The following is a 19,531-nucleotide window of genomic DNA, read 5'->3' as shown; positions in this document are numbered from 1 at the left end:
AGCACAGGAACAAACTCCTAAAAATGTGCATGGAGTCCCACCCAGTTCCTAAAACAGATTGCTATAAAATAAATTAACCCAAAATTGAATCACCAAACCCACGTTGGGAGTGTAAAAGAGAGGTTTTCAATCATCTTGAACATTAAAATATCAATATCATTATTATATTATATTAGCGCTATCATATATCCATTATATGGATAATTTATGCTCTACTTTTTGAGACTCTCCACCTGTTAAATGCTGTGTGCTTTCCTATGTCACAGTAACATCCAACTGGTTCAAAGGAAAGTAGACCATTATATCTGTGTATGTGTTGGTGTCTACATACATGGGTAAAAGGAACAAAGAGAAAAAACAAACTGCAGCCTCTAAATAAAGTGTGTGGTGACTGTGGGGGTTGAAACATCCCACGAATCTCCACGGAGACTTAGCGGCATGGGAATACAACACCCGGCTAAATGACTGAAGATTTGCTGTGTCATATATAGACGCACATCACATCCCTTTGGCATGGTGCAAAGAAAAAGTGAAAATGGGCACAGGAGGCTTTTAATCATTGTCGTAACCTGGGAACAAAGCAACATGCTGACCAGATACATGTGGGTCAGAGACAGGGGTTCAGTAATACTGCAGTTTAATAAAAAGGATTTTAGCCTTTGCAGACCATTTACATGCACAACAACCTATATAACACACTACAGGAAAGGGAAAACCCCACAAACATAATAGGGACTGTTGATGTGTGCTGATTTTCTCGCGTCCAGGAAGAAGTTTAAAGCTCCCATGTCATGCTTTTCCGGTTATTACCCGTCCCCTTGTGTGTTATGAAGGTTTTTATGCATGTAAACGGTGTGCAGAGTCAAAACCCTCAAAGTACACCCTGTAGCGAGTAAAACTCTAACACAGAAAATACCTCCCCAAAACGCCTCGTTGGAGATACGTCACTGCCCATTTGATTCTTCCGGGTACCGCCTGATGTCATGCGGTACCCGGAACGAAATGGACCAATCCCGAAGAGCTATGGCCACACCAGCAGCGGCGTGTTCCTCCTCCAGAGGTTCGATGAACCGGCATTTCACAGACGAAAGCTTCCAAAAACATTGCCCAGTTTGAGGCCGGATATGCACAGCTTGTTTGGACCGTTTGGAGCAGGGGAAGATCTGGGTATACAACCTGTAAGTTTGCATTGTTATTTGTGTATTTATCAAACAAGACTGTTTAAATGTGTAAACTGTGTTGGACTGCTAAGCCATTGACACAGTGCTAACTGTGCTAACTAAGTTGCTAGAGTTTCCATATATCAACTCTAATATCAGCAGATGGCCTTGCATACATGTATCTCATAGCAGGAGAATGTCTGCATTCACACACAAAATACCTATTGACAGTATACTGCGGGTGATTTGCCGGTCAGTCGCGAAACGTAATTACATTATAGCTGGCGTAGCGATCTAACACACGGAGCTTGAGCTAGTTTTGGTCAGAAAAACATTTTTGTGATGCTACGTTGCTAGCGTTTAAATATATCAACTACAATGTCAGCAGATGGCCTTACATGTTTGTCATGGCAGGAGAATGTCTGCAGTCACACACACGGAATACTCATACAGTATACTCCGGTTTACCGTACATTGTGACCGTACATATACTGCATGTAGCTAACGAGGCTAGCTGTATGCTAGCGCAAAACAATGTATTCATGCAAGTTACATTGTATGGTAGCAGAATACCCGTATACGATTGCAATTATAAACACGTTATTGCTAGCCTAATATGAACCACTAGCTTTTGTTCATAGTAGTTTTATTACACTGCATTATAGTTGCCTTTCCTCCAAGCTAACGTTCATATCGTGTTAGCTACCAAGGTAAACAAAGCTAGGTTAGCATATTAGCAGGCAAGCTGTTCATTACACAACTACTACTAACGAATCTAAAACAACTAAGTTTCTCTAATATTTTGTGATTTGCATTTGATTTCGTCCAGCCAGATCCTGGCGGACAATCCATGACGGGGAAGGGATTCTACTACTACTGAGGCGTCGTGCTAAAAGGCACCGCACCGCACCGGCTGTGCGCAGGCAAGAGGAGGAGGAATGGATGATATACCGTGTATATATGTATATTTATGTTCATTTTGTACATTTCTAAAAATAAAGTTTAATGGAAATACTTAGTAGGCCTATCCTTTCTTCCCTGAATTCATATATAGCAAACCATGATTTGATTTCTCATCAAACAGTAGTAGTTTATAACGGGTAAAAATAACTTACTCTTTGTTATGAGCGGCTCGTAGGCCACAACGGAAAGACAAGGAGACATACACGAGTTTACAAAACCACGGCACATTTATTGTGGTAAATGCAAAGATAGGTGGTTGAGAGGATCGCAGAGTTAGTCTTCCTGCAGCCGCTTTGGAGAGAGACTGGGGCCGTAGTGTCCGGAGGTGTCCGTGATCGTGCTGATTAGCTTCTTCAGCTCCACCCCATCGTAAGACAAAGGCCCTGGGGCCGTCACACTCTTCTATAACAACAGTTAAAAATATATATGTATATAAAATATACCGCTGTACCGACGCCATGATAAGACTGATGTTACGCTGAGAGCAGCCGGGAAAAGCACTGACATGGGCGCAGCCTCTCTGGTGGTTGACTAATCAGAACGAGTGGCCGAGCTGACCAATCGGAGCACACTAGGCTCACAGGGAGGGGGGGGCAAGAGCTCCAACGAGTCGTTTAGTGGAGAAAGTGAATACTGCTGAATACACATGCTTGACAGAGATGCTGTATGCGAAACCAATGTGAGTTTGGAAAATTGCACAGTATAAATCTATTTTAGTATACCTCAACAATGTAATTATGATCAGTGGAAATGGCCATGACATGGGCCCTTTAAAGATTAAGAGACAAATGAGTCTCTGAAAGGGTTCAAATTGGTTACTTTAATTTAAGCAGCGTGGTAGTGAAACAAACAAAGGGTAGTTGGGAGACAAAGCCGGTGTTGTCTCGCAGCTGGTACCAAGGGAAGAGAGCGAGCACACGTTGATTCTCCCGCCTGCATCTCTCCTTCGCTCCTCCTCTCTGGGGGCTGTGACATAGGGGGCCGCCCACCTCGATCTTCACAGGAAGTCGTCATTGTTGTCAACGTCTTTAGATACAGCTTTTCAAAATAAACTTTACTCTGAACTGTTTTCAGAATAAAACAGTTTTTAAAGCTTACTATGTGTTTACGCTAAATTACATCATTGAATATTGATTTTAATTTCTAACAATCACTCCTTTCACACCTTTTAAGGTGTGAACACAATACTGAAATCAATGAGTTCTTCATAAGACTGCTTTTAAACTGACGGTATGTTTTAGACTAAATCATGCCATAAAACATTGATTTTAATTTCTAACAATCCCTCCTTTCACACCTTTTAAGGTGTGAACACAATACTGAAATCAATGAGTTCTTCATCTGAACTTTGCATAGTACATAACTCATATCAAAAACATACTATCAAAATGGAATGGTTCAAATAACCGTCATCAAAAATACAAACAATACATTGGTTGGTCTTCTGGTGTAAAAGTTTTCCCTTGTGCATAACTTTTAGTTTTAACATTCAATATCACTTTTTAAAATAGCAGCAACTTGTGGTATTAGAACATTTCTTACTCCCTCCTTTCACAGAAACCGTTCCCATACCACATTCAGTGTTAAGGCACTTGTTTTACGAAGTATAAAAACATACTATTTAAAGATCGCATCACTAATAACAGTATAAAACATAAAAGTTAGAAACCTTTTTGGAATAGTGGAAAGTAATACCACTTTGTAGCTGGTTCTTCATTCTAATGATTTCATCATTTGAAATATCACATGATTTGGACATTCTTTGAACAATCTCATCATTTATCATCCATATCATTTAACATCATTTACACACTGTCTTCATTTTCATCAATATCTGTATATGGGTTGAGTCGTCTTGTTCTGCTAGCAATTGAAACTGTTCCCTTATGAGAAATGTACCCGCCCCCCTTTCATACTTTTTAAAGTATGAAAATAATATGTTCTCTTAGAAAAGGCCGTGGTGATCAATCGGTAAGTTAGGGTGCGGGTACATGGAATGCAACTCCAACATCTAGCACTCCCCTGGGCACCCCTATGCTATCCTTGTACACTGTGGAGCCTAAACTCCCTCCTTTGACTGGTCTCTTAGCCCTACAGGTTTTTTGGGGTGTTACGCCATGTTGATTAACTGCCCCACTGTCATTGGTACTGCATATATAGAACATCACTGGCTGTACAAGTGCACAGGTCCCAGTCTAATCCTGTAGCAAGACTGCATACAAGGTTTTAGTTCCATGATACCATCAAACATCTACTCTGGGATACGGCATTTCAGACAGTCATTTCTGGGAGAAGATTTTGGTCAGTTACAACAATTGGAGAATTTCATCACTTATGGTTCCTACTTCATTACCTTTGGGTGGTCTGTTCTAATGCAGTGATAAAGTTCCTTAAATGGTGTGAAAACCGGTGGAATATCAATAACTCATTATACTAATTTATCTTCAATTCTAGTCTACTTAAAGAACTATGCTAACCCCTTTAACAGTGTGTGGAACCTTGGGTGTCCGAGCATGTCAATGGTTTGTAGTTCAATTTAGGAATTTTCACTTATGGCGGATATGTTTCTACTTTAAATAACATCTCTAAATTTCAGGTCATCCTTGATTAAATGGATGACCATTAGGAGGTGGTGGCGCTTGTCTTTTAAACTCATAATTTGGTGCCGTGCGCTCCCTGTGAAGCTACAAGTAAGATTTAAACAACTGCTGGGTGGGTTGAGTGACCCCTTCTCCCTAAACGATATGGGTTGTCAAAAATATGCATCATTGCAATGAGTGATCCAAGGCCCCGCATGTATTACTCCCAATTATATTGCTTTTTCCAAAATTAAATTTGCAATCGCTCTTTGCCCAGTGTCCTATAAAACTCTACATCTTGGACAAACAAATGTTATTTCCACCTTAACAGTTCTCCTATGGTAATAACTATGCTACAATGGCGAAAACAATACTTTAGATTGGGATACTATATTTGGCTTGGTATTAGCTCTCCCTTTAACATTGTCCAACTAACACAGATTTGTCTGTTCTTATAGAGTGGTCTCTAAAACTATCCCTTTAGCTGCAGATCAATATTGTAACACATTAGATCTCTACCAAATTCACCCATGAATAAAATCTCTTAGGGAATAATTCGTTTCCATGATGGAAAGATTGAAAAATATGTTCTACTCTGTACTCCTAAATCCCAAAACACTCACTGCTTATAGTGTAAAGTGTGGTGAATATTTCCATCATGTCTACCCCTTTATCTCACAGTACCCTCAGTGTGTTTTAGGATTAATTCCTCATTTTACTTTAACAGTTTCCTCTTTATTACTATTTTAATTTACCAATTTATTAATTCATGGCTAATAAATCTTTTGGTCTTTACGTATTTATCAAGTCAATTCAAGTTTGTTTGTGAATAAGTGTGTTTATGTATAAACTCACTCACTCCCGTTTTCCTTCGCTCCTCCTCTCTGGGGGCTGTGACATAGGGGGCCGCCCACCTCGATCTTCACAGGAAGTCGTCATTGTTGTCAACGTCTTAGATACAGCTTTTCAAAATAAACTTTACTCTGAACTGTTTTCAGAATAAAACAGTTTTTAAAGCTTACTATGTGTTTACGCTAAATTACGTCATTGAATATTGATTTTAATTTCTAACAATCCCTCCTTTCACACCTTTTAAGGTGTGAACACAATACTGAAATCAATGAGTTCTTCATAAGACTGCTTTTAAACTGACGGTATGTTTTAGACTAAATCATGCCATAAAACATTGATTTTAATTTCTAACAGGACCCTTTAATGAATTGAGGGTTTAGCAGGTATGTATAGAGTGGTGCAGTGACGAGTCCTAAAACCCGGAAGTGAGTTAGCATTCTACTACTACGGGGTTCCCTCGTCTCAGAGCCAATGGGATTTCTCCATAGGATTTAGGAAAATAGCTGGAAATAAGGTCTGTGGTTGACACAAATGTAAGAGACGGATCACGTTTTGTTCTGCGACATTAAATACATCAGCAGTGACCCCACTGGTGATGTTTGAAGAGTTTACGTGTCTGAAAAACGATGGTTGTTAACAAGTGGCTGAATAGGACTACAGAAGTTGTCGAGGACGTTGTACGTCATTACGCCGAACACGTAAACACTCCCGCAAAGTTTGTTTTCCCATGTTCTGCTTGAAAGCAAGTACCTGCGCTCTTGCAAACTGTTAAAACAAACGCTTCAACTTTTGAATCTGTATTTTTGAATATCGATCTTAAAGGGCCCATGTCATGCTTTTCCGGTTATTACCCGTCCCCTTGTGTGTTATGAAGGTTTGTATGCGTGTAAACGGTCTGCAGAGTCAAAAACCCACAAAGTACACCCTGTAGCGAGTAAAACTCTAACACAGAAAAGACCTGTCTATGCTGCCCCAGAACGCCTCGTTTGAGATTTCTCATTTTCCATTGTTTTCTTCCTGGGTTCTCTGACGTGTGAATACCCAAATCAACAATAAATGAGCCCAAATGGACCAATCCGCGGAGCACCTCACACACCAGGATCCCTTGGCTAACTAACAGGGAGTCCCCATTGACTTGCATAGAGCTCCCTGAACGCTGGTAATAGACGAGTTGGGATCGCGGAGAAATGCTCTCAGCAGACCCATTCTCACAGCGTTATAAACCTTTTTCTTACTCAATATCAAGCCACACTTATTGTTTTTACTTCGGCTGTGAGGGTTTGTGTGTTCTCAGGATGAGTTTCACTTGTTCTCGCTGTATCGTCCCGACCAATCAGAGCACACTGGGCTCACAGGGAGGGGGGGGGCAGGAGCTCCAACAAGCCGTTTAGGACAGAGAGTGAATACCTGGTGAATACACATACTTTACAGAGATGCTGTATGAGAAACCAATGTGATTTTGGAAAATTGCACAATTTAAATCTATTCTAGTAGACCTCAACAATGGAAATATGATCAGTAGAAATGGCCATAATAATAATAATAATAGCTTGGATTTATATAGCGCCTTTCATGAGACCCAAGGTCGCTTTACAAAGAAGAACAAGGCAAAACAAACATAACAAAAACAGGGCAGTCAGACAACCAGTCAGACAGACAAAACAACAAATAGATTAGGGGCCAAAGGCCTTAGTAAACAGATGGGTCTTGAGGGCCCTTTTGAAGGCGTCAAGCGTGGGGATGTTGCGGATCTCCGCAGGGAGAGCGTTCCAGAGGGTGGGGGCTGCCACACTGAAGGATCTGTCCCCGAAGGTTCGCAGTTTGGTGCGGGGGGTGGTAAGCAGGCCAGAGTCTGAAGACCGCAGGTTCCGGGGTGGGGCATGTGGGTGGAGGATGTCCGATAGGTACGGGGGGGCATGGGCATGGAGGGACTTGTAGGTAAGGAGGAGGATTTTGAATGATATGCGGGACTTGACCGGCAACCAGTGGAGGTGGATGAGGGTGAGAGTGATGTGCTGCCACGGCTTTGTATTTGTGAGTACCCTAGCAGCACAGTTTTGAACGTACTGGAGCCTGTCCAGGGTTTTGTTGGGAACCCCAAACAGGACACCATTGCAGTAGTCCAAGCGGGAGGTGACAAACGCATGGACTAGGGTTTCGGCAACCGACTCCGAGAGTGACGGTCGGAGTCTGGCAATGTTCCTTGGATGGCAAAAGGCAGATTTGGTCACAGACTTGACGTGGGAGTGGAAGGAAGTCGAGGATGACACCCAGGTTGCGGGCTTCAGGAGATGGGGAGATGGAGCAGCCGTCAACCTCGAGGATGAAGTCACCATGACATGGGACCTTTAATTTGGCGTGACGTTGAGGTCGTGCGACCCTGCTGAACACAGCTGTAGTTCGTTTATAGCATAACGTTAGCATTTTGCTTCTGGTGATTAGACATGTGGATATTATCCGGCTGAACAAAACGTGCATTTATCAAACAGGTTTGTTTTCCACCTTATTTCGAGCTATTTTCAAAAATCCCATGGAGAAATCCCATTGCTTTTTTGTCGAGGGAACCCATGCGCAGCTTACTTCCGGGTCGGCCTACAAAAATACGTCATCCCTGCACCACTCTATTGAAGGGTGAATGTATGCATGAAAAAATGTGCTGAGGAAATGTCCTGTACAACAGAATCAGCTGATCTCTTCAGACAAATAAACACAATCAACATATTTTCCATACGACATACATGTATTTATAATAATTAATGTCTGCTGTCACATGAAACCTCATAATCAAGTTTTGTGACGAGATTTGTTTTTTGAATTTTACAAATGTTTCTCACATATTGTACAACCCATGGGAACCTCATGATGTACAAAGAAAAAATGTCTTATTAAATAATAATAAAGTAGAAATGTTTGAGCAAGTTTTAGCAACATTTGGCTTAATTCTAATCATGCACAATAACCATATGCCTACTCAAATTCCTGTGTTTTGGATAGAAACATAGTAAAACTGTAGAAGGAAATTAGATAAGGAAATTCCCTCACTGCGATTTCGGGACATTCACAAGGAACACAGACTTAAGTATTTATTCGCTTCCTATTTGATTAAAACAGTTGGTCAGTGACAACACTGTACTGTTGAAAGCAGAATTGATACTTAGCAAGAAATACAAATCAATAATATGTTGTGTTATAAAGATGACCTGTGTGCACGATCACATGCTGAGAGCAATAACTCAGCAAGCTTAACATGTCATTTTTACTCGACTCAACATCGATGCTAGTTTGCTTTTCACATTGTGTGTTTGTGTCATTATGGCAATTATTTGTTCCTGCACACACCTGCTGTAACTGGCCCCATGCATAGCGCGCCGTAAAATGCTGCTTCTTATCTTAGGTTTCGTTGCCTTACTCTACTCCGGGGGGGCTGTCGGCTGTGCGTGGTGATGAAAAGCTGGTTCGAGGGGCCCCCAGTAAATGTTTGCCTAGGGCCCCCACAGACTCTAGAATAGCCACTGGTCACATGTTGTCACTGCAAAAGTGTTGCATCCATGCAATATGAGGTCACAAAATGTTTGAGATCAAAATGAAGGCGTGGTCCGGTCAATGGGGGCCAAAGTGCCATGCTTCCCCCTGCACACACACACACACACACACACACACACACACACACACACACACACACACACACACACACACACACACACCACACACACACACACACACACACACACACACACACACACACACACACACACACACACACACACACACACAACACACCACACACACACACACACACCACACACACACACCACACACACACACACCACACACACACACACACTGGTCCAATGTGGCATCTTGAAACAGGTGTGTAGTTGAAGTCAGAATGAAGATTGAAGTCAGAAATGTGCGTGGTTTGAGGGGGACAGGGGGCCATTGCCCCCCAAAACTTTATGCCCAGAATGTACCCCCCTGGCTCTATTTGGCATTTCTTTACAGGTGTATAGTGTAAAATCAAAAGCAAGGCATATCTCCACTACCATTGGACAGAGTCAGGCTACATGTTTCCAGTCTTTGTGCTAAATTAAATAAATCACCTGCTATTAACTGTGTATTGAACTATCTTCTAATCTCACTCTAACAAAGAAAGCACAAGAGCCAAAATAATTTCTTTTTGTGCAGATTATCCAGTGTAGTGAGTCTTCAACCTCAAATCAAGACGATCTTAGACACCTGCTAAACTGCTAATATTCCCTACTCCCACAGTGGGAGCCAAAAACGGATTCGGTCTCTCTTCATCAGCTCTAATTGCCCATGTGAGACCTTCATTATGACTCTGCACGTTCTTTAAAGGCAGTCGCTGGGATCCATTTCAACCAGTTAGACAGGCAGTGCAGTGAAGTTCTTCCAGAGGATCATATTGGATCTTGGGTGACCCAGAAAAATTCCAGTCCAATTGGGTGCTGTGGCATTAATGATTAACGGTTCACTGTTGATGATGGGGTCTGCCGTGCTTGACCTTTCCTCACGGCTGTATTTGAAGCATGAGTAAGACCAGGCTTTAGCATCACGATAGCCTTGCAGTGCCCAGACAGCTGCACTGTTATCCCCTGGCCTTAGCAGCTGAGAGGAGGCCTCCATCCAGAGCACAGGGGGGGAGGGGAACTGTGTCCCAGCAAGACACGGCTCAGGTCTGAGGGGCAAGGACTGAGGGCATGCTAGGGCAGGGTCTTTCTGGCAGTATTACGATTAGGTATGAAAAAGTTTGATCTATAATTAAATCACGTTCCAGAAATTAGGTGAACTGAGATGATTGCTTTTCTATGCCTGTGTAAAGCACTTAGTATTACTGTAATGCGTTTCATGTAAAAGACATGTCTGTAGGCAGAGTAATCAAATCAAATCAAATCACGTCCTCCGAGAGCTATCATTTTTTTATGTCTGATAAACTGCCATATGATTTGAATTTCCTGAACTAGACATATTGCCACAGACTCCTGTTCTTCCCAGCTGCCTGTGTCAGACCTGAGAGGAAACATCTGTCCACTGTATCTATGACAGCAGTGCTTAGCTATTATCTACATTTAAATTATCCAAAGTTTCTTTTGGTGAAGTTCTAGTTTCAGTTTGCATTTTGCATTACAAAAAGCCCTATGGTTTTGATGAAACAACTGCACCCCCATTATGGTATTTGTTTTTATTAATATAGCTTTTTCAGCAAGAACGTTGTTTACCTCCATGAGGCTGTACTTCCACACGTTATTTTGTTTGAGCAAAAATACTAAACATTAGCATGTTCAAAAAGTGGGTATAATAAAAATGTTCAGTATTTCAGAATGCTAACATACGTACTTATTAGCTCTTACTAACACAAATTAGTCTTTTTAAAGTTCTTAAAAGTTCTTATTAGTTATAAAATCAAAAGTGAAAGTATTCAACAAATTGTCACCTGATTGATGCGCTTGCTAGATGAAAGTAAAAAAAAAACAGTTCTTACATTTCATCGTGAAGGGAACATGAACGTGTGTTTTGAATGTCATGACAAACCATTCAAAAGTTGTTGGGATATGTCACATAAAACCACAAATGTAATCAATGTTAAAGGGGCCAATGTGAAACCAGAGCCCAGTCTGCTCTGATTGGTTAGCTGGCCGGCTCTGTTGTGATCAGTTCAACCACTTAGAGATGTCCTGCCCCTTAGCCTATCACGTAGGAGTGTGTGGGAGAGAAACTCCCTCTGGAGGGAACTTTTAGTCTTTGCAGACCATTAACATGCAAAAAACACTACAGGAAAGGGAAAACCCCAAAAAGTACAATAGGGCCCCTTTAAAATGATTTATTCTGTGGGCTGTTCAACATGTATGCAATCAATCTAATACTTTACCTTATGTTGAGATATTTCAGTCTGACTAAAATAACTATTTGAATATACAGTATGATATATACCACACCTATGAGCATAATGTGTGCACATAAACAAATGGACACACACTTTGTAAAGCACCAATGGGTCTTTGGTGGTCTTTAAATAGAGCACTTGATTCTAGTGACGCATTTTCTCACTGGAGAGTGTCCAGAGACTATAGGGCCAGGGAGACCTGAGAGAGAGAGGTGGATTGCGGGTGGGTTTTGCAGGGGGAAAAAAGAGAGAGTGTGGGGTCACAAAAAATGGTGCTACAAATTTCTTAGAAACCAGAGCGCGTGTCTGTCAGTAGCCGGCCTGGACACTGTACCCCACACGTCGGAGCTTTAGGATTAAATGCGTATTCCCCTGTGAGGAGAAATATAGGGAGGTAAAGACAGATGAGACACATGAGTAGAGACAAGTCTCACAGGACAACAATCTCTGACGTTTGACCCTCGGCGTCCTTTCCCTAATGTATCAAACAGCCATAGGAAGATTGTGGCGTTATGTAACAGTGTGTGTTTGTGTGTGCAGTATTATGATAGCCAAACGATAACAAATATCTCTGATTCAAAGAAAACAGTTGCTTCTCTCCAGGAAGTGGGACGGGGAGGGATGACGCGATAAGGCGGTTGTGAGAAGAAACACAAATACTAGAAAAATAAAGTGACATTTATGTGAGTGAGTGAGGATGTGAGTGAACAACAGAGTGACCTTAAAAGGCCAAACGGTCTCGCCGGCGACTGAATGAGAAAGGGGACCTGGGGGTTATCTCTGTGAAGCGCCGCTGTATTTATAGATCATCTCAAAAAAGATTCCCACCCCCCTTTTTCTGACCCTCTCAGTCGCCCCTCCCCTGTTTTCAATTAGCCTCTGATGGGTGGAGTAATGCAATCAGGAGTGACTACAGCTCGCACAGCGCTCCTCGCTCAGTCTGCCCCAGACTCCGCACAGGCACACACTCCTCAGACAGGAAGGTAAGACTTTGTTCAACTGCTCCATCCATCCACTTGTCCATCTTTCCCTCCATCCATCCTCTCACTGGTCTTCACCCACCATGTCTTCCATTCCTCGGACACACAGCTGCTCACTGTGCTCCACCTGTCTGCCTCCCCACCCACTTTCTCCCTCTTTTCCACCTGCACAGTACCTCCACTTTTTCACAGCCTCTTCTCACTCCCTACTTTCTATCCTCGTGTCAGAGAAAGTCTGACTTCCAATTTTCTTAAACCATTTTTATCATCTTTCTCCCAAAAAAACACGAAACCCCTGTTATCATTTCAACCCTTCTTTCCTCCCTTTTCATCACACTTCAGCAAAACTGTGTTAGTAAAGGTGTCAGCTCCTCAATTAGTAGTATACACGTATGCTGACTGTTGCATTGCTTATTTTTTTTGTGGAATTTCTAGCATTTTCTGTAGAAAATCTTGCAGTGAAACTTTTCAAATGCACCAAAATATATGTAAATACAACAACTTGATGATTTGAAATGTTTCTGTAAATATCTCTCCATAGAAGAGGAATACTGTATACCCGTTACCTTTTTATTTTACAATTGCTGGAATGCGTCTGGTTGAACAGCAAACTATTAATTTAGCTACATTTCCTTTCCTTGAGAACGGTAACTCAAGGTTTTAGCAGGAACATTGTCAATTAAGAGCTTAATTTGATTGAACATTTAATTCCATTATTCACTCACAAGGCTATTATTAGTGACTGTTGTTTGTACTGAATTGTTTGGAGGAACAGAAAATGATGTGAGCAAGCTGTTTAAAGGTCAAAGTTGGAGAAGGTACTGGTTTATGATTTGATTTCTTTAGATGGTTGGATAAGATTGTTAGAGAGACGTATGGATCCTTAAAAAATGTGGAATTATGACAAAGATCATCACGGATCTTAGGGCTTCTTGAGCCATATAAGGAACTGAAATGCATCTTTTTATAGCTTGATTCACAACTACATTTCTTGCTAAACCTGGACAATAAACCACCAAACTGTGTCCTTAAGAGTTACAACTTTCTGGGCTGCACGGTGGGCAAACACTCCATGAAGCCATCGCTCAGTTTGGCATTAAGCGATTTGCACTGAGAGACTCCCAGATGGGCAACATCAAAGAGACCCCCGAAGCTGGGAAACAGCTGCATTATGTGTCTGAATAGCTGAAGGTTTTATTTGTGGCAGTCGAGATTATCCTTTTTTTATTTTTAGGAGTCAGATAAATCCTTATATAAGCTAGGTGAGTCATGGTGGGAGCAGTAGACAATGAGGGAATGTGGGGAGGGGTTGAGAATAACTGGCAGCAGAAAGGACAGGCAGATTATACGTCTCAACTTCGGCCAGATAAAAGATACCAACGTCTACAAATCACTCAGAGATCACCCTGTGGGATCACTGAGGAGGGAATACACAGTGGTCGCAAATAGATCCAAAAAGTGTGAGAAGCTCAGGCACAATGAAACAGTAAGATAAAAGGAATAACAACAGAGGAAACAGAGCAGCCCCATTTATAACAGGAATGAAAGAAAATACAGTAAACGAAAGAGTGGTGACAAGAAATGGGAAATAAAGTTTGGTTTTCATTTTTTTCTCAATACATTTGAATGGTTGTATTCTTTTTTCTAGCCTTCCTATTTTGTCAAAGCCTTTCCAAGTACATTATTCGTTTAATATCTGCAAAATGCTTTGGGTTGCATGTACACTGGACAGCTTTACTCCTGCTTGTTTCTTCTCTCTACCGCTCATACTGCATACACACTCAAATATATAGCTTACACTATCCTCAGTCCGCAGAGAGTAAGAGAATTTAGACACAGGTGGGATAACCAGGGGGCTTAACAGGCCGCCCGCAAACAGCTGCAGATTGAGAGTAGCCGTTATTACAAGTGCCATTCAAACCCATGCACACACACACACACTCACGTACACACTGCATGATGACAAGGGACACAGTGATCTGGTGCTGACAGCTGGACGTGAGGTGATGGATGGGTCAGTGTACAACAGCATGGCGAGCGGCGGTATGCAAAGGGGGCCAAAGTTGACTGTCTCCAAGCAGGCCTGATAGGGGTTATTTATACCCTCCTCATCTGTCACCTTCTCGTTGTGACAACGAGAAGAAAATGAAAGACGGCTTAGAGATATAAGGGAGGAAAATGGAAGGAACAAAACTAGTAGTCTTGGAAAATGTGAAATTTACGATGTACGACAAATTGCTTTCTGCTGAGTGTCAGTGCCACTGCAATTATGTATTTAAAGGGAATCGGCAAATCATGAAACTGTCTGAAAACCTTAATGTTGTTTGGAGAATAGGCTGTGGAAAATCATCTCATTGAAGCTGTTCCAAATGCTAAATGAACCAGATGGGTCACATGCTTTTGACAGAATACTTCCTCTCCTCTCAGTATCTGTTGCTTTGTGTGTTCCTCTCTCTCAGGTGAGTGACTCCGGTTCAAAATGACCGAGCGCTACGACTGCCACTACTGCAAGGAATCCCTGTTTGGGAAGAAGTATGTTCTGAGAGAGGAGAATCCTTACTGTGTGAAATGTTACGAGAGCCTGTACTCCAACACCTGCGAGGAGTGCAAGAAGCCCATTGGCTGCAACACCAGGGTAAGAGATGTCACAAAATACACTTTATATACGAGCCACAACAACACGCTCTTTTTGTTTAATTCTGTCCTTAAAACCATCAAAGTAGGCTCTTTCTAACTATCCGTCTGATGTTCTCGCAGGATCTGTCGTACAAGGACCGCCACTGGCACGAGGAGTGTTTCATGTGCTTCCAGTGCAAGCGCTCGCTGGTGGATAAGCCCTTCTCCACCAAGGATGAAAAGCTCCTGTGCACCGAGTGCTACTCCAATGAATATTCCTCCAAGTGCCACCAGTGCAAGAAAACCATCATGCCAGGTAGGAAGACAGAAAAAGTGCCACATATTAAAGTTTAAACAACAGGTAGTAGACGCAACACGTAGGAAAATCCAATTTCTGATATGAAACAAGCACAAACTCAAAATAGCATGTGCAACGACTAGACACATGCATCTAGGGAGTCCACAACAAAGGGTTCAGAGTTATAAAAAGGGGGCGGGTCTTAATTGTAGGTTGCAAATGAAAAATGATCAATGCTGATTGCAATGATGCCTTGCGCCGTTTACACGAGGAGAAAACTGCTTGTATCTGCATAGTTTCGCGTGCGTATAGCCCTATTATTTACACGAGGCCGATAGAAACTGACCCCACAAACAATAACGGGTCCCAAGGTGGATAGATTTGCAAACGAAACGCTCTGGGGGGTCAACCGAGTCCGTGTAATCACCTCGATACGAATATTTCCTGAAACAATAACGATAGCCCCACCTCTCCTGCTCACTGCTGAAGCAACTATCAAAAATAGCTGTGTTAATCAAACGCACAAGGGGTTCTTGAATGAAATAATATTATAAAAGGCAAACCAGAATTGTTAACGCCCAATATACTCCTTAAACAAAATAAACAGAGTCAGATTTCATGCATTGATCCATTATATTGACAAAGGAGGATCTCACCCGGTGTTTGTAGAGAATATCTCTCTCTTTCTGAGCCGTCCTCTCCACGGAGACGTGCTTCTTGGGGGATGCAATATCCACAGATTCGGTTTCTTTCAGTTTCTTTCAGTTTCAGTTTCGGGGCTTAAACAGAAGGGTAGCCATGGCAACATTGCAGCGGGCTGCTCGGTTGCTCTTCTTCGCGGCTTTTGGTCTATTTTGGCGGAAGTTACAGCGCCACTTACAGTCCCAGCATATGTACTACAGCGTTTCCAGCGGTCTCGTTTGAACAGACACGTTAAATGAAACACAAATGCATGTGAACGGAAGACTTTTTTGAATACGCATACTGTGCATAAACGCAAACGGTCCCGTGTGAGCGGGGCCAAATGTACAACAGATTGGCCATGGTACGACTAGATTATATGCCCCTTTCTATCTCACCACCACAAACTGATTTAGCCAATTGGCATCAACACAAACCTTCACAAACACATATTTCAGCATTTTAGGAAAAAACTGATTCCACCAGAGGGTTGGGAAATGTTTGTGGATCAACTAAACAACTGAGCTATTGAGCAAAAACAGTCACGGTATATGTGTGAGCGTCAGAAAGAGAAGAGTCGGTGAATGCTTTGCACATGACCGCCTTCAATTCTCCTAAAGGTTTCTGTTATGTTTGACCTATATGTAACAAATTAGTGTAACTTTGTTAGGTGACATGTGCAGAGCAATTGTTATATCAGTTTTGGACCTAGTCATAGTAACTAGGTATGTTATTGAATTACAGTTTCTAGAGAATCGTCTCTTTGCTAATTATTACGTTAAGTGAGCTGACGCCAAGCTCAGAGGAAATGCAAAGAGGCTACATTTAGATATAATACAGTTAAGTGTTAGTTAATGTAAGGAAGAAATGTATGTGCGTTCATGTGCAAACAGTTAAGTCTTTGTTAATTGGATAATTCATATCCTGCAAGACTCCTAAAGACGTCACGAGATGATGACCTTTTGACATCTGGAACATGTCCAAGTTTAGGAGAACTGACAATGTGTGTGCGTTAAACATGTTTCGGGAACATGTTCGTGTGTCATTTAGAAATCTGCCCTGTGTTTCTTGTATTCGTGGGAGGAGCATTGCTGTATGATTGCTTGAGGGCAGGTAATGTTTCCCCATTGTTGTTTGGTGGTGCGCAACTAAATGATTCATCTCAACTATTTCTGTGTTTGTGTTTAATTATTTCCTGTTGTGAGAGTTGATTTGCCACAACACAATCAGTCAGGACACATGTCTGAGCACCATGGGAATATACTGTCCCCTTTGTTTTAGGCTAAGTTTCTGATGTTTTCTTTTAGTTGTCTTTGCATCCTTTCACCAACTCCTTCCATTCCTTTACCGTTGTGTTTCTCTGAAGGCTCCAGGAAGATGGAGCACAAGGGGAACAGCTGGCATGAGACCTGTTTCACCTGCCAGAGATGCCAGCAGCCCATTGGCACCAAGAGCTTCATCCCTAAGGACAACAGTAACTTCTGTGTGCCCTGCTACGAGAAGCAGTTTGCCATGCAATGTGTGCACTGCAAGAAGGTAGGAACCAAGTACTCAATTCTCCATCTAAACTCAAGGAGCAATGATTCCACTTGTATGTGTAACAATATGACACGCTTGTTCCCTCTCATCAGCCGATCACCACTGGCGGTGTGACCTACCGTGACCAGCCCTGGCACAAGGACTGCTTCCTGTGCACCAGCTGCAAGCAGCAGCTGTCTGGCCAGAGGTTTACCTCCAGGGATGACTTCGCTTATTGTCTCAACTGCTTCTGCAACCTCTATGCCAAGAAGTGTGCCTCCTGCACCACCCCCATTAGCGGTAATCACAATTTAATTCATTATGCATGGGTCTCCTTGAATCTAAAAAGGAGTGTTTTATTAAATGCTTAAATGTTTGGACTTGTTCCTATCTTTTCAGGCCTCGGAGGCAGCAAGTACATTTCCTTTGAGGAGCGCCAGTGGCACAACGACTGCTTCAACTGTAAGAAGTGCTCCGTGTCTCTGGTTGGCCGTGGCTTCCTCACCGAGCGAGATGACATCCTGTGCCCAGAGTGCGGCAAGGACATCTAACTCAGTCTGAAGGAGAGGAGCACATCCAACTGGCGATAGAGGATAGAGGAATGACAGAGATACAATATATACCTATATCAGAGCACAGTGCATAGCATCTTTAAAACCTAGCATTACTATGAATGTACATTGTTAAATGCCACGAAGTAAAAACTACTAACAGCATTATTTGGATTTAGAAAGTTTATTTATGTTAAATGTTAACTCTATAAGAAAAGTTATCACAAATAAAATAAGTGTTGGCATTAATGTGAAGACCTTTGCTTATTGAATATGAAACAGCAACAAGTTTGCAGAGACACTGAATAAAGCATTTTGAAATAAATCTACGATGATTATATAGCCTATCCGCTTTGACGTGTTAATAATTATTGCTTTGTGCATGGACTAGCTTGATGTGAAGGAGTTGTGCTTTTACCAATTAAATATATTAAAGTGTGTCTTTACTCTGATTACTGCCCACTGTAGTGCACGAGACCACATGTATTTCACACAAACAAGGGTTTATTTAGGCAACTCTTTTAATACAAAACCTATGCAAGATTGGCGTGTCCTAGACGTCTTAAAATGAATTTAATATTTTTTACCACAAGGTTAGTTTAAGAGTAAGTTAAGTACAGTATATGTTATCATACCGGCATATCAGACATGAGTCACAAAGCTGCCGAGTTTCTATTATTAGAATCAAGAAAATATTCATTGTATCGAGACATTTATTTTAAAAACCGTTAGTACAAACATGACGACTAAAAATGCTGTGTGACTCTTGTATCTACAATTCTAAATAAATATACTTCAAAAAGACAATATTGCTGCTTAAATCCATATTACTTTCTTTTGTTGAATTATTAAAACATGATATTGAAACATGTGAACATTTCTTAGCAGCGGATTACTATTGAGACGATTAGAAAATTATTTTACCTCAGATGTTAAGTGCAACATATGTACAATACCACACCAGAGTAAAAACCCTGAACATCTTGTATTACAGCACTGAGATTTAAATAAAGCCAAACATTATTGGAGGCGCTCATTGAGAAGAAATACATGTACTACCTGTTCACACACACACACACACACCTTCTGAAATGTCCCACATAATCTGTTTTCCCCCCCAGTTCCAGTTAAGATGGCAACAGACATGTTTTTGCTTTCCCTTATCATCATAATGATAAGTAAATGTTAATTCCACTATTTAATTTGTATAGAGTAATGACTCCATCAGTGTTTAGATATTTAGATTCTCTAAAAGCCCTTTCTGTCTGCCACCAAGTGCCATCCAAGCAAATTAAAGGCCAATTTACAGCTAAAACAAAAAGATCTTCAACTATTGGGCAAAGAACAGGAAAAGGATAGCACCGCATATTCTATCGTTTGCTAACTCCAGTTACCAAATAGTACCAATGGCTAGGGCTGTGCGATTATGGC

At 41.6% G+C, this 19,531-nt stretch overlaps 1 protein-coding gene across 1 annotated transcript; it reads left to right on the top strand.

Moving 5' to 3' along the window:
- The first annotated feature begins 12,350 nt into the window (after positions 1-12,350).
- On the top strand, positions 12,351-18,907 carry LOC117481235 (four and a half LIM domains protein 2). Its single transcript, XM_034128845.1, has 6 exons — positions 12,351-12,439; positions 14,896-15,071; positions 15,194-15,368; positions 17,398-17,567; positions 17,663-17,849; positions 17,949-18,907. The coding sequence occupies exons 2-6, from the start codon at positions 14,916-14,918 to the stop codon at positions 18,098-18,100; spliced, it is 840 nt and encodes a 279-aa protein (XP_033984736.1). The 5' UTR covers positions 12,351-12,439; positions 14,896-14,915; the 3' UTR covers positions 18,101-18,907.
- The last annotated feature ends 624 nt before the right edge of the window (positions 18,908-19,531 follow it).

The sequence above is a fragment of the Trematomus bernacchii genome, unplaced genomic scaffold (assembly GCF_902827165.1).
Source record: "Trematomus bernacchii unplaced genomic scaffold, fTreBer1.1, whole genome shotgun sequence".
In the NCBI taxonomy this organism is placed as follows: domain Eukaryota; kingdom Metazoa; phylum Chordata; class Actinopteri; order Perciformes; family Nototheniidae; genus Trematomus; species Trematomus bernacchii.
Note: the sequence above shows the minus strand (reverse complement) of the source record. Positions and strands in the feature narration are given on the sequence as shown.

Excerpts from the sequence above, each read along its gene's own strand:
- LOC117481235 (XM_034128845.1), top strand. The coding sequence starts at position 14,916 with ATGACCGAGCGCTACGACTGCCACTACTGCAAGGAATCCCTGTTTGGG. Across the intron at positions 15,369-17,397 it reads CAAGAAAACCATCATGCCAG|GCTCCAGGAAGATGGAGCAC; the intron begins GTAGGAAGACAG and ends GTTTCTCTGAAG. Across the intron at positions 17,850-17,948 it reads CTGCACCACCCCCATTAGCG|GCCTCGGAGGCAGCAAGTAC; the intron begins GTAATCACAATT and ends CTATCTTTTCAG.